Source organism: Mauremys mutica, chromosome 1 (assembly GCF_020497125.1).
Source record: "Mauremys mutica isolate MM-2020 ecotype Southern chromosome 1, ASM2049712v1, whole genome shotgun sequence".
Lineage (NCBI taxonomy): Eukaryota > Metazoa > Chordata > Testudines > Geoemydidae > Mauremys > Mauremys mutica.
The window spans coordinates 48,070,989-48,087,114 of record NC_059072.1 but is presented as its reverse complement, the minus strand read 5'-3'; the positions used below and the strand labels follow the sequence as shown (position 1 = coordinate 48,087,114).

Here is a 16,126-nt window from a genome sequence, read left to right as displayed (position 1 = left end):
GCATGTCTGCCAAGAAAAGAAATATGGCCTGATTCTCCTCTCCTCAGGAGTCACTCCACAGAAGACAGTACAATTAGGCTAGTATTGTAATACAAGCAGTTACTGAGACGCAGGCCTAGAGAGAACATTCACTCTTGACTTTTCAGCCTGAAAAGCAATGAGATTGCTTTGGAGTCATATTTTTAAAATAAATATTTCACCATTGTAATGAATTATATGTAAATACATCTGAGCACATGGGCGATTCTAATAATTTACTTTAACAGCTTTATGAGTTCCATATAAACATATAGTTTCTTTTTTGGGGTGCCAGAAAGATAGTCTGTTTTTAGCAAAAGGGTTATGCTTGACTAAGTTAAAGATGCAGCCTCAGAAAGGCTAAAGGGCTTCCGTGCAAAGTTAGTTTCCCAGTAAGATTTAATGTTTCTACTATGAGCCAGTTGAAAAAATAAATTCTCCTATAAAACAGCCAGCCAGGACAAACTCAATCCTGTGGTCCTTCTAGATGTGTGTAAACACTTTTGGCCTAATCCTAAAAACCCTTTATGCACAGGACGACCACTGAACTAATTTGAGGAGTAATTCAACTCATTGCAGAAGCAAATAAATTTATGTTGCTGAATACATTTTGTGTTTCACCCACATTAGTATAATGTGATACAAAAGTGAATGTTGATGACAGGTTTTATGTGCTTAACTAGAAAATCCTTGTATAGTTTTGGGGAAAGGGCTACTATAACCTAAAACTTATCTTAACTATTGTAGAAATGTCTTTTTAACAGCATGTTTTTATGTTCATGAATGAGGCAATATACACATTGCATAGATTCACACCCATATTTTCCACTCTCTGTTAGGAAGATTAGCTCTAGAAATCAGTGTTGCAGGTCTTGGAATCACCTAAATTCCAGTACATGGATCACTAAACTCCAAGTTTTCTATTGAAACTGAAATATAATATCCAGACCCTGTCCTAATGGAAATGATGCTTTTTTTTTCACTTCTGCATGTATACATTGTTTTTTGTAATGTATTTGTCCGGATTCAACACCACCTTACAGTTCATGTTAGCTAAACAATGTCACAACACATCAAGCAAGGATTACTTTTCTTAATATATGTTGCTAGATTTTGGTTAACTTGTACTTACAAATTCATAGATTTATTTTATGGGCCAATGTGCTGCACAAAAGTATTCAGCACCATTTATAAAAGTCCAAAAGTATAAACCATTCAATCCTAACAAAGCTTTAATGGAAATACAGAGAAATTGGAGTATATTTCTTTCTTTCATGTCACTCACAAGATTGCCAGCATAGCAATATGTTTCATTCATTACAGTTACACAAATTTCCATTTTCCTATCTTTGATGGTATTGAACTTGGATGGCTGTATAACTTTACAGGAGAAAAGCCCCTAGTTTTCTATACTGATTTCACAGGGAGTTATTCTCTAATATGAGTTAAAACAAAAATGCATTTATATGAGCTACAAAACCATACGCTGTTTGTTAATTCTTATTTGAAGAAAAGACATTTGCCAATCCTACCTTTTAAAGTTGATATTTTTATTATTATTATATTTTAAACTAGGTCAAGTTACATTTTACAAACTCCTTATAAATTTCTGGCTCTGCACAGCTTCTATAAAAAATACATAGAGTTGTGTCTCCATTGCACGTATAACACATTTTCCTAATGGAAGATTGATTCCGTGGATGAAATCCTGGCCTCTTTGAAGTCAGGAGGAGTTTTGCCATGGACTTCAATGAGACCAGAATTTCACCCTATATGCTGTTGAATTGGTTAGAAAACTTGTTTTCATTTGGTGAAATAATTCTTTTAGAGAAGTACCAAATATCACTTTTGTGCTCTTAGAGCCTTCTTCAGATTGGCAGATGATCAACAAGTATCATTATAGCTTGCTATTTGCAGAACCAGGGAGAAGAATTAGGCTGGGAATGGAAACCTACAAGTAGCCAGGGCTGGGGAGAAGTCTTAGGCTTAATAACACACCAAATTAAGCTAAAATGATATTATCCATCCTTAACCGACACTACACCAGGAAGTTGTATCCATTTAAACAAATCAATTTAGAAACCGTTTTAAATGGTTGGAATTTCTGAGTGAAACCCTGGCTCCATTCAAGTGAATGGCAAAACTCACACTGATTTCAGTGGGGACAGGATTTCACCATCTGTGTGTAGATCAGCTGTTGGTTTGAGGATTAGACAGTGTTATTTTGGAATTTTCTTTTTGTGAATAAAATCAGATCCCCCATGGTGGTGACATGGCAGCTAATGACTCTAAGGCGAGAGTGTGGCTTGTGTCTGGAGCTGGGTGGAGACTGCACTAATTTACAGGGATTTACATGGTCTCCATGGAAATACAATTTTAGCTGGTTATCCATTTATGTACATGATTTGTCATCTTTACAGGTATTACAGAAGAGGTGAATGATTACATTCCCTATCCCATAAGGTGTTAAAAATATCAGACTCCATAACCATTGGGTAGAGTAGGATGCTGCTGAGAATAGTGTAATTAACAAATGTGCTGTGCCTTAGAAAAGCACATTGAAGAACTCTTGCTCAGTGTGTGGCATATTAAGCCTGATCCAGTAAACTCATACTCTTGGCAGCAGTCTCATTTGGAGCAGCTCCTATGAGTGTATTGTTCTTTCCACCAATTTATATAATTGTTTTAATTTCTTGCAGTGGAATACTATTGTGATGTTCATTTTTCCTGTTGACCTACTCTGCTTGGTTATGTTGGCCACACTAAATATCCTGTGCCATGGATTATATCAAACACATGTTTAGCTTCTGTGACATGGGGCTGAACTATTATGTCTCAACATGTTTCTGTTAATATTCTAATGGAAATGTTATGACAATTAAGCTTCCTGGATATTTTGGCATTTCAACAGAGACTTGTAAAATATGCATCCTTTATTGTAGCACTTCTTTCAAGTGAGTTTTTGCACAGGTTGGCTATAATAGTCAAAACTATGAAATGTGTACAAAAGGGTATTTCTTCTAAATATTAATATATTAGCCTGGCCAGGTATCTTACTAAGAGTGTCAACCCATGATCCGTATGGGCAAGAACCAGACTACAATGAAAAGATGTTCCTAATGATTAACTCAAACTGAGAACCCCCTGACACTTCCAGAATGAAAGAGATGAATCATTGGGTGCTGATATAAATATGGCACATTAACAACTATTTGTTTGGTTTTAAAGCACAAGTTTAAAAAACTGCCTTCCCCACACACTGACTGTGAAAATTCAATAAGGGTACTAAGGGTGACATTAGAAAATTCAGCCAAGAGTGCATGTCTTTAAGTTAGAGGACTGCATGATGTGGCATGAATGGATGTAATCACTATAGATGGCTACATACTTATTTTTTTTAGGAGAGCTCCCAGAAGGTTGTGTTGGGCACTCAACACACTGAAGATGCCATACTATGTCTCACAATTTCCCCCTCTCAGATACTTTGAATATGAAGGGGCTAAGATTGAAACCTGTGTCACTCCACACCCTTGGGAGGAAGGAGCTGCTCTATGTCTCCTTTTCATCAGGCCCAGACAGAATCATTTTCCTGGTCTGCTAGGTTCTGATTTCAGTAGGAGCTGGATCAGTCCCTTAGAATCTGGAGGAGAGACAGGTAAATATGAATGAAAGCCAGATAGATCTCTTAGACTCACTTTGGATAAGATAAATGTGATGCATGTTGGAGCAGGAAACATTTTGTAGAATTTGCATAGACTGTGGCTGCTATCTCTATTGAAGGCATCTGTCCACCTATTGTCACAATGCTTTTGCCATCTCAGTAGGCTTTAGTAGATTCCTCAGCTCCCAGAAGGTCAGAAAAATCATTGTCTTCCTCAACTGACTGAGACACTTCATTCTTTCCCTTGAGATGCAAACCTCACTGTAACCGTTCATGCCTTTATCATTTTAAGGTTGGATTTTTGTATTACTTTATCAGGGGATAGTCAGAAGGCCCATTAGACGCTTCTACTCCTGTAAAATGTGGTTTCCCATCTTCAGAGCAGAGCATATTGCATCTGTGGCTCATCATATCCACTGGCTGCCAGTTCTCTGCTGGGTGAAATATAAGGTGCTGGTTACTATCTATAAAGCCCTAAAAGTTCTAGAACCCTGTTATCACAAAGGCCAGCTGTCCCTCTGTTCCTCATCACACAATGCCAACATTTAACAGAAATGCTTTCCCTGCCTATCAAGGGTGAATGGGCCCTGGAGCTGAATGTTCCGAGCAGATGTTCCTCATTTCTAGAATTCACTCCTGCCAGAAGTGAGCTGGAGCCTGGCCACTTTTAGAACATGATATAAGATGAATCACATTAGTCACGTCCTCCACAGACTGCAGGTTCTGGAATCCCCTGATATATGGTTTACCAATTGGTCTTCCCCACCTTTCAAGAAGTTGGCTTGGTTACCATGGGGGTGATTATGTGTGTGCTTCACATGATTGGGGAAATGTTGTTTGCTCTTGATTTAAGCTACATAAAATGTGTCTAGATTCTGAATACCTCAAATACATCTAATAAAATAATAATTTATATCTAGGGTTTTTGGTTTTCAATTTACATTGAGCTGTCAACATTTTACAAACCATTAAATTGCTGTCATCTTAGGATGTCAAAATGACTGCCTGATTCAAATGCACCAGAAGACGTCCCTGTTGCACTGTTGAAGTCTGGAGCTTGGTTTCATGGTAACATATATGTCACGATGTGAAATGGCTGGAATTAAGGGTCCAGTCATTCAAGAGGTAGAATATGCAACATGATTCTGTTCGTTACAGTAGGAATTGAAGACAAGCAGCACCTTGCAGGTTAAACCCTTACATGATCAGGAGATATGAAAATGTTGGGTTGATATTTAATGGCTTAAATTTGTTTCTCTCAATATTTGCTCCTCTGTAATTGACTTCATAGGGAAAAAATGAGGGAAAGATGCACTATTATTTGAAAAGCTTTTACTGGGGTTTTTAACCTCATTCTATTAAATTAAAACAGATTTTCCAAATGCACTAAAATTGTCTAAATAATTGACTTGTATTAATTTCACATAACCACATAATGCTCCACTCACGGTGCTTTAGGAAAGCAACTATTTTGTTACAAAAATTTAGACTTTTAAATGCATAGTATTCAATTTCTCATTCTAAGAACATTTTCTTCTTTAACAAACAGATGAGCCCAGTGTCAACAGTGATGTTTTTTATTAGAATTCAAAGGAAATTACACAAAATGTATAACTCTTTAACATCAATACTTTGTCACTTTCCTAAACCCAAGAATAACTTGTTTCACTATTAAGAGGGGCCTGAAGAGACAAGACAGTAATTCACTGTCTAGTGTGATTAAGTCTAACATTATGTAAATATTCTAAATATTTTTGCAAAATGGAAGGCTTTGCATGGAAATCTTTACTACTGTTTATAAGCCATTCATTCTACAGTATTGCATATTGTGATTTTGCAATGGAGAACTGCTGCTCCTCTTTTTAATACTAGTTTTCTATTCCAGAACATTGCATATTTACATTAGACTATATGGAGCCTAATCTTGATCTCACTTCCCTGATCATATAAATTAGGAGTAACCTCAGTTACGTCTATGAAGTTTCACTGTTGCAAGTGGAAAGCAGATGTTTGTGAACCAATCTTAAAGAACACAAGAAGATACAGCAGACAGTCAGACAGCAGCATTTCTCTACAGTGTGATTCTCCATATATCCATCGGAGGCCTGAGAACGGTGTCCCCATTTGTTCTTCTTTTTACTCCTTCTTTCGGGGTCCATGACCCAATTCCCCTGTGTCCAGCATAGGAGGAAACTCCAGGCCACGAATCTGAGCTTCCATTCCAGTTACATGAACAGATCTGCTAGCCACAACTAGCAGAGACTTGTTTTATATTTTAGACACACTTACATGCAAATGCTTCACACAGCCCACAAGATCAGTGTTTCTCAAACTGGGGTCGCCATTTGTGTAGGGAAAGCCCCTGGTGGGCTGGGCCGGTTTGTGTACCTGCCCCATCCGCACAGGGGCAGCTCTAGCCATTTCGCTGCCCCAAGCATGGCGGCATGCCGTGGGGGGGCGCTCTGCTGGTTGCCGGTCCCACAGCTCCGGTGGACCTCCCGCAGGCATGCCTGTGGATGCTCCACCGAAGCCGCGGGACCAGCGGACCCTCCACAAGCACGTCTGCGGGAGGTCCACCGGAGCCACCTGCCGCCCTCCCGGCGACTGGCAGAGCGCCCCCCGTGGCATGCTGCTCCAAGCATGCGCTTGGCATGCTGGGGCCTGGAGCCACCCCTGCGTCCGCAGGTCTGGCCAATTGCGGCTCCCACTGGCCGCGGTTCAGCGCTGCAGGCCAATGGGAGCTGATGGAAGTGGCGCGGGCCGAGGGACTTACTGGCCACTGCTTCCAGGAGCGCCCATTGGCCTGCAGCGGCGAACCGTGGCCAGTGGGAGCAGGCAGGTAAACAGACGGGGCAGGTAAACAAACTGGCCAGGCCCGCCAGGGGCTTTCCCTACACAAGCAGTGACCCCAGTCTGAGAAACACTGCACAAAACTGTTCCATGCAATTCAGAGACTAAAGTCCTGATTCAGCAAATTATTCAGGCAGATGCTTGACTTTAATGATATGAATAACCCTACCTTTAGTCAGAAAAACTTAAGTACATGCTTAATGTACATATGTGCTTAAATGTCTAAATAAATGGGACTTGCATGCTCAAAGTTAAGCACATGCTTAAGTGTTTTGTTGAATCGAAGCCATAATGAGTAGATCACTGTTAAGACAAAGGGTATTTGGAATCCACACGTCTGTCGGTTGTGAATATCTGTCTAACCTGCTTTTGTCTCCTCTGCCTTCAGATTGATTTTGAAGATGTCATTGCTGAACCTGATGGAACACACAGTTTTGATGGGATTTGGAAAGCCAGCTTCACCACCTTCACTGTGACAAAATACTGGTTTTATCGCTTACTGTCGGCAATCTTTGGTATTCCTCTGGCTCTCATCTGGGGTATCTACTTTGCCATTTTGTCATTCTTGCACATCTGGGCAGTGGTGCCATGCATAAGGAGCTACTTGATTGAGATCCAATGCATCAGCCGGGTCTATTCTATCTGCATCCACACATTCTGCGACCCATTATTCGAGGCCATCGGCAAAATGTTCAGCACTATCCGGGCAACAGTACGAAAAGAAATATAAGTGATTCTTCAAGGACAGCTCTCTGTCTGGAGAGTCTTTTTGTGTGCCAATTTCAAGGTTCTTAAATCAATCTGCAGTAACCGCTGGTGAATATACTGGCCCAAAACAAAGAATCATTTATTCAGTTTTCATTACTAATATTTATCCCTACTGGATTTTTTTTCACTCTGCATTTTTCAAACTGATCTTGAATTGCTACTCTCCCATTCCAGCCGCATATCATTTTGCTGACCATTTGATAAACAGATTAATGTGCTTTTGTCGGGGGGTTTTTTAGCCCTCCATTCATTCCTTGCAAGATACATTCACAATGATATAATAAAGAACTGCAAAAATGCTTTTCAACACTGTCATGCCATTCATTTTATTGTGGGCAAACAGTATAAAGCTATTGCAGCAGAATGAACCTGACAAGTTGGCAGGTTTTAAAAGAATGTTCTTTTTTCAATTGTATTGTCAGTTGACTACAGCCATTTACTGTAATGGTCAGATATGGTCTACTATGAAAAGACAGATATAAATAAATTACTTAACTAATATATGTTCTGAAAATCTAATGCCTTATCAGATCAGAGACTTTGACACATAAAACATAAAAAATGCTGAATGTCCATAAAAAGCTACAGTTAATGCCTTCTTGTGTCATACTAGCTATCCTGAAAGTTTGCTGCCAACTGTTTGTCAACCCTTCACTATAATTACAGAAGCAAACTGAAGATCAAAGCTAAAAAATATTGTTATTAAAATGTTTTTCTGGCAGTGACTTATGATGTGTCTCTTAGCTAATATGTAGGTGTTTATCGCACCAGTAAATATCACAAATGTGTCTGAGATGACACTGGCTTAAAAAATGAATAATCCAGGTGCGCCAAACTCATGCCATAACATGCCAACTATGAGCTGTCTCTGAGAGAAGCCAGCTTTAAAAAACCTTCCTGTCAGCCGAGGTCAGCATGCTGTTAGCTCACAGATTATTTTCAGGAGAATTCACGCTTTGCTGAGTCCAAACTAATCCATCACAAGAGATGCTTTAGAAACTCCACATTGTGTTCCACTTTTTTAGCTGAGCTGCAGCCATCAGGAAGTCTTAATGGAGGGTATTGTGTGAAACTGTCAAATGTTGCAAAGCATGAGCCCTTGAAAATAAAGCATTTGCAACATATTATGCTGTGACCCCTGGGAGCCTTTGACCTGATGTTACTGAGTTTAGAGGATATCCTCATAAAGTTTGCATGAAGCATTTGAACCCTTAAAACCCGAAATGTACATAAAGCTGCCTGGTATAGTCAAAGCTTTATGCCTAGTGCTGAGATTCTGCATATTGCTTTATATGAGTCAGGGGTGCCTTCCATTCTATTTCTGCCATAAGTGCATTTAAAATCTGATTGGAGGATGCAGCTACTTCTTCTTCTCTCTTTTTTTTTTTATAGGCACATACATTACAAACCTATTAACTACTTTTGTTTTGCATTTAAAACAGACACTGGTATGGGAATAGTTTTATGTTTTTACTATGTACAGAACTGAGAGTGTACTATTATAGAGATTTTGCAGTATTAAAAACAAGCAAGATTGTAAACAAGAAATATTTTATCTTTATATGAGGAAAATCACTTTGAAAAGGCCTCCTTGATTTATCATGTAAACTGTGTGTCCTGACAGATGTCTGTTCACTTAGACTTATTAGTCCCTAATCCAAATACATTGCTGATCCAAGACATTTACATTGCTATTATATGCTTACAGATTTAACCGACACCTTTTTTTTATTTTGCATGTACTGCAAAGGCTACAATCTACGCAATAAAAAATGTTTAATGGTAGCTCCAGTCTGAATTATTCTTTACCTAAAAAGTCATTTTCACAAATCTCACATCCTTAAGAAGTAAGACCAAACATTTCCCGAGTAAAAGTCAAATAAATCCATGTAATGATTCTTGAGAAAGATCCTGTAAATAAACCTTGGGTGATGACTCGGTGTTTGTTATGAGTAGGTTTTCACAATAGTAAATGATGTTTCCCTCACTGTTATACATTGACATTATTTAGCTAGTAGATAGCACGCTGCACTGGGACTTGGGAGATGTGGCTTCTAGTCCCAACTCTGCTACTGGGTGAGCTTAGGTAATTCACTTCACTTTACTGTTCCTCAGGCATCGGGATAATGATACCTAAAGTGCTTTGGAGCTGTCCTGATGAAAAGTGCTACGTCAGAGCTAAGTATTATTGTATATTTCATTTGACATAACAGACATTGTGCCTGATCCTGCCACACTTGAGCCCTTTGGGAGTTCTGCCACTGACTTCAATGGGAACAATATTGGTCCTACCAATACCATTGTTTATCGTAACCATTTTTTGTATTATTAGGTACAGTACTATGTACTGTACCTTCTCCCCAAGCACGCCGTCGCCACTTCACTTCTCCTGCCTCCCAGGTTTGCGGCACCAATCAGCTTAGGCACCGCAAGCCTGGGAGGCAGGAGAAGTGAAGCAGCGATGGCATGCTCAAGGTGCCCGTGCATGGAGCAGGGGTGAGCTGGGGTGGGAGGGGTGCCTCAGGGTGGGGAGCTGCCACAAGGGGGCGCTTCAGGGTGGAGAGGGGGAGCTGCCGTTGGGGGGGGGCGCCTCAGGGCAGGGGGTGGGGCGCAAGGTGGAAGTTTTGCCTAGGGCACAAAACATCCTTGCACTGGTCCTGCAGCCAGGGCTTTGTCAAGCCTGACCTTGAAAACCTCTAAGGAAGGAGATTCCACCACCTCCCTAGGTAACCCATTCCAGTGCTTCACCACCCTCCTAGTGAAAAAGTTTTTCCTAATATCCAACCTAAACCTCCCCCACTACAACTTGAGGCCATTACTCTGTCATCTGCTACCACTGAGAACAGTCTAGATCCATTCTCCTTGGAACCCCCTTTCAGATAGTTGAAAGCAGCTATCCAATCCCCCTTTATTCCTCTCTTCTGCAGACTTCAATAATCCCAACTCCCTCAACCTCTCCTCATAAATCATGTGCTCCAGCCCCCTAATCATTTTTGTTGCCCTCCACTGGACTCTTTCCAATTTTTCCACATCCTTCTTGTAGTGTAGGGCCCAAATTCTTCCATCCTAAGTGCAGGACTCTGTACTTGTCCTTGTTGAACCTCATCAGATTTCTTTTGGCCCAATCCTCTAATTTGTCTAGGTCCCTCTGTATCCTGTCCCTACCCTCCAGCGTATCTACCACTCCTCCCAGGTTAGTATCATCTGCAAACTTGCTGAGGGTGCAACCCACGCCATCCTCCAGATCATTAATGAAGATATTGGACAAAACTTGCCCCAGGACCGACCCTGTATAATGTGGGACAGTCTGAACAGCAGCTAGCCAGCCAAAGAAAGAGGCTGCAAACATAAAGACTGGTCAGTTTGAGGGAGTAGACAACAGCCGATAGGCCAAGAGTCAGGGGTGTGCACAAGGAGGGTAAGCAGGGGCACAGGACTTCTCCGGCCCAGGGCCGCGGAACCAGGTAAGAGCGAGCTCCTGCCAGGGCCAGTGCTGGAGGGGAGGGTAGAGAGAGCTTCTGCCGGGCTGGATGGGGAGGCGGGAGAGCAAGCTCCTTGTGGGGCACAGCATGTGCTCCGCCAAAAGGGGCCAAATTTAAATTCCTCTGCACACCTCTGCCAGGAGTCAAACTTGGGGCCAATGCAATGTTACTCAGTTCAAGCACTGTATGCAGCCGCAGCCCCACCCCCAGTCTCCAAATAGCTGGATTGTCACAGGACAGCACTGGCTATTTCAGAAGGAAGAGACCAGTGCACCTGTGAGTGGTTAGCTGCCTCCCAGCTGAGGTTAAGGGAAGGCACCTGGGCCACATAAATGGGGAGAGAGTGAGACAGTGGGATCAACCGGGAAAAGGGGCCTGTGAGAGCTGCCTGACAACAGCTGAAGAGAGTCAGAAGGTGGACAGGTGAGTGCTGCCTGAGACCAGGAGAGTCAGGAAGGAGCAGCAGAGAATTACCCGAGGGAAAGAGTTGAAGGAGGGCAGAAAATATGAGCTGCTGGTTAGGAGCTTGGAAGAAAGCTGTTGGTGACAACTGGCCAGTGCTGGGGACCCCTAATTAGGGTGACCAGATCACCCAGGTCAAATATCGGGATGCGGGGGGGCGGGGCGGGGGCAGAGGGGGAAAAAATGGCGGCAGAGCAAAAAAAAAAAAAATCCCCCACCCCCGATTCCTCCTCCCTCCGCAAGCGCTGGAGGGAGGCCCGGGAGACTCAGGGGAGCACGGGGCTGGGGTGAGTGTGAGTCCGGCCTGGCCCCGAGCAGGCAGGACTCAGGCACGGTATCTGGAGGGAGAGTACGGGGTGGCCTGCGGGGCCAGGCAGCGGCTGTTCTCCCCACCTGGGCAGCAGGACTCGGGAGCAGCCGCTGCTGCAGCTCCCACTGCCGCAGGGGGAGGAAGCGGCCGCTGGCCAAGCTCGGCAGCTGCGGCTCTGGCGCCCACGAACCCCCCGAGCCCGGGCCTGCTGCGGGGACCCAGCGCGCACGCTGCGCATACCCAGCCCCTGGCCAGTCGCGTCTGGGCTGGCTGCCCAGCTGGTGCAATCCTGCGGGCGGCCTCGGAGTGGGGGCAGCAGGCCCCAGCCCCCCGCATCCTGCTCGGGTCCTGCAGGGGAACGAACGGGACTGGGCTGCCGATGCCTCCGCCACGGGATTGCACCAGCTGGGCAGCCAGCCCAGACGCGACTGGCCAGGGGCTGAGCGCAGTGTGCGCGCTGCCCCGCAGCAGGCCCGGGCTCGGGGAGTTCGGGCCCGGGCACCAAAGCTGCAGCCGCAGAGCGCCACGTGCTTGGCCACTTCCTCCCCCCGCAGCAGTGGGAGCTGCAGCAGCGGCTGCTCACGAGTCCCCTGCCCAGGTGGGGAGAACAGCCGCCACCTAGCCCCACGGGCCGCCCCCCTACTCTCCCTCTAGGTACCGCGCCCGAGTCCTGCCTGCTTGGGGCCAGGCCAGACTCACACTCACCCCGGCCCCGCACTCCCCTGAGTCTCCTGGACATGGCATGCTTGGAAAGAGGCGGGGATTTGGGGAGGGAGACAATGGGGCAGTGAGGGGGCGGGGATGGGGGCGAGGATTTGGGGAAGGATCCAATGGGGGAAGGAAGGGGCGGAGTCGGGGCAGGGGAGGGCGCGAGCCCTTCGGGCTCCGGAGCCTTTGCTTGTTTGTCCAGTGTCCCGACCTAACATTAGTCGGGACGCGGGACAAACAAGCAAATATCGGGACAGTCCCGATAAAATCGGGACGTCTGGTCACCCTACCCCTGATGAGCAAAAGGCTTGTGCAGTCCAGCTTGGTCACGCAAAGCTGAGTGGGAAGCAATAGGCTTGTTGTAGGAGGGTGGATCTCTGAGCAGGGGCAGGATCCCAGGAGGAGGAATAGAACATTGTTGGAAGGGGAGCCCTTGTAGTGCAGACCTGAGTGGAGGGTTGTGGGAAGACTGGTCTCTCTCTGGTAGGGAGGTCTGGAGAGTGGGACTCTGGCTCAGGGGAAAAAGGGAGGTGCTTACACTGAGAGGAGGAAAGGGGAAACTAAGGCAGGTGCACCTGTTGCACTCTGGCCTGCTGCAGGAGGTGGCCCCAACCAGGGACCAACTTGTGACATGGACAAATGTACTCAAATGATCAGCTGCAAAACAGGTCACAATGATGATAATTAAATTATTATAATTAGACTTCAGAATCAACATCCCACGGAAGTGACTGGTGGCTCACACCTCTCCTGCTGCTGGTATCTCAGTCAGTCCCTGGTAAGACAGGATTACACCCAATCAACATTTGGAAGGGGTTTTTTTTGCTAGCGTAACACCCTATAGAAAGTGTACTTTGCAGAAACTGATGGGGGCCCCCCAGAGAAGATCCCAGTATGTCATCCCTACCATAGGCTCCTTAGAAGTGTCCCTTTTTGTTGGAAACAACGATGGACAATTAGCTGAAATTTCCAAGCACAGATCCTTCCCAACCACTGATGCTGATAATGGATATAGCCAAAACAATAGATAAAAATATCAGTACCAACATGGTGCACAGAATCTTCCAACTCTCACTGTATCAAGTTATTGCAAAGACGGTATCTGATTGCAAGGCCTCCGGGGTGGGGACCAGCTTTTTGTTCTGTGTTTGGACAGCGCCTAGCACAATGAGTCCTGGTTCAAGAAATGTGGTTCCTAAGGGCTACAGTAATACAAATAATAATTATCCTCAGGTCCCGGAAATCTGATTCACATGTGCTACCCAGGCAGCCTTCAAGACCAGAATACCATGCTCCATTTGCTGAAAAACTCCCACTGAAAAATCTTACAGAAAAAAGTTTAAAAGCATTTCAAAAAAGGGCAAAACACTCCCTTTTCAGCCTGGAATGTTTTGAGTCTCCATTTTCAAATCATTTTTCCATTTTTAATTTTATATGCTGTCAAACTTTTGAAAAGTCAAAATTAGAATGAAATGTTTTGATTTTATCCAAACAAAACATTTCAACTGACTGGATTTTTTTATTTTGGTTCATGGGAATTTTGATTTTTTTTTTCATTCCATTTGACAACGGTACTTTTTTTTTTTTTAATTGCAGATTATCACACAAAACGAAAATTCCAGTTTTCATCTCACTCTTCTCATCGTCTCAGTATCTGAGCTCCTCCCAAAGAGTTAAAACTCAAATTCACAAACAGCCCAGGGCCTGCCTACTGACCCCCAGGCAGCCAGGCAATTTTGGTCTCTCTCTCTCTCTCTTGCAAGCTCTCCCAATCTCTCTGCATGATAATTACAAGTGATAGGCACAAATTATAATGGAGCATCCAGCTTGGACCTTGGCGTCAGATCCCGGCTCATGGTAGGAGTATACACACTGTATTAGCCCTGGAACTGTTGTATTTTGCGTTCCTCTGGGTGCCCAGCCCCACAGGACAGGACAGAGAAAACCTGGGTGCTGAGCTCATGGATGTGATTGTCCTTGGCCCTTGCGCAGGATATGCAATGTGAGGGAAGGTTGTTTGCACCTTGCAGGGGCCGGGAAAATCTGGCTCAATTAGCAAGTAACATAATATTTGGCATAATTTTGTGGATCTTCCCCACTTTTTGCAGAAATCACGCTGTGTTTGCCAGTCTTTTATTCTACCAGACCAAATCCGTTCAAGTGTATCGCACACATCGTGCAATTTTTCCATTTCCCTTGGTAACCACTAAAGAATTCAACTTTGCTTCTTCGGTCCTTTCTTCTTTTACTGATGCTGGAGCTGCTCCATCTTTCCTGCTGGTGACATCAGGTTGAAAAGTCACCATGAGCAACATCTGCGTAACGCTAGTACATGTCAATAAAATAGCCTGGACCTATTTTATCTAACCTACCAAGGAATTTATCACCCCAGATCTGAAAGCCTGACAAAAATTAGCAAAGTAACCACAGGCAAAAATATCCAGGGTTACGGATCCTCTTTAAAATCACACACAAATTCCTACATGGAACAAAAATTCCGCAAGCAAAGGGCTCTTACGTTTATCCTGCATTTTGAAAATGTGAACGGCTAGTATTCTTGTTTTGTAATGAAACTGTGGGGCAGCCATACTAAGTTCTCTCCTCCCTCCCTTGTATAGGCCAAAATCCAGTTCAGAAATAGCCAGCTTAGGTTATTGAACTGCCTGAATGCTCAGCCTACTGTGGTAGTGGAAGCAAAGTAATGACATGCAACAACTCCCAACTAAATCAAGTAAACTAATCTTGTAGGGAAGGGATGTTAGCAAAGGAAAGTTTCCTTTAAATGTCCCAGTGGTGAAAGAAGCCTTATTAAAGCAAGGATTAGACATGTTCACACATGTACTTTCCAAGGGGTGATCTATATGCATACATGCTGTCCAAGCTGACTCTAAAGCCCGGCTTCTGGTCAGCCAGCAGCAGCACAAGTTGACCTGTGAGCCTAGCGACATGCCTTCATCCAAGATCTCTACCAGCCTGCAAAAATCCTCCATTGTTCCCTAGCTTCAGCATGTGACAAAGATTCTGATAATAGGAACTGAGACTGAAATAGGGCCTGGTTGTAGAACAAGGAACAAATTATTATAGATTCAGGTGAGTTACTGGCCTACAGAAGAGCTTTTTCCATTCAGTTCATTTGGATTATTAAATCCCAGCTGTAGATTCCTGTTCAATAGCTTTAGGGCTCTTCTCAACAGAATTATCTCCTTTTCTTAAGATTGTGCTGTGAATATTGTTATAACTAGGGTCAGGCAATAATTAAACTGGGGTTGAAATCAGCTGAAGATGCCACCTGTTTCTTCTGTGCTGAGTAACTTGATCAGTCTTAGCCATGAAGAATCACAGATAGCAGATCTGACTAGTAACAAAAGCAAGATTTGTCATATTTGTCTGCATTAAGTTTTAACAGGACTGGGTCTCGGTGTAAGGTTGGGTAAATTTGCGCCCTCATTCCAATGGCTAAAGAAAAGAACCTGAGACCTCTCTGGCTTGGCATCTTTCTACCTCCCAACCTGTAAGCAGGACCATTTAAGATATGGATTTACCTTTATGGTTGGTTGTTCTGACATCTGACCCATAAGCAGCTGAGCTGAGCATTTCTCTGTAGTTCAGAATAGCTATTATGGAGTCTTTTTGGAGAATTCTCCTAGCAATCTATACTCTTCTCTGCACCAGTTCATTCCTTTGGGGATTGTAGGGGCTGGAACTATTACATTTGAAATTATACTGTACCCCAAAACTTTGAATTCAGAGCTAGAAAACTGTGGCCAAATCAACAAGACCACCAGTGGCACCGTAAAACAGATTTATTTGGTCATAAGCTTTCGTAGATAAAAAAAACGAGTGTTTTTTGTGGATACAGACTAACAC

The 16,126-nt window shown here is 43.8% G+C and overlaps 1 protein-coding gene across 3 annotated transcripts in view; it reads left to right on the top strand.

Moving 5' to 3' along the window:
* CAV1 (caveolin 1) overlaps positions 1-9,082 on the top strand; it is a 28,469-nt gene extending 19,387 nt beyond the window's left edge. For all 3 annotated transcript variants that reach the window (XM_045032805.1, XM_045032815.1, XM_045032797.1), the window contains exon 3: positions 6,918-9,082. In XM_045032805.1, coding sequence (XP_044888740.1) covers positions 6,918-7,259 — 342 coding nt within the window. In that variant the 3' untranslated portion in view covers positions 7,260-9,082. The remainder of the gene's footprint in view (positions 1-6,917) is intronic.
* The last annotated feature ends 7,044 nt before the right edge of the window (positions 9,083-16,126 follow it).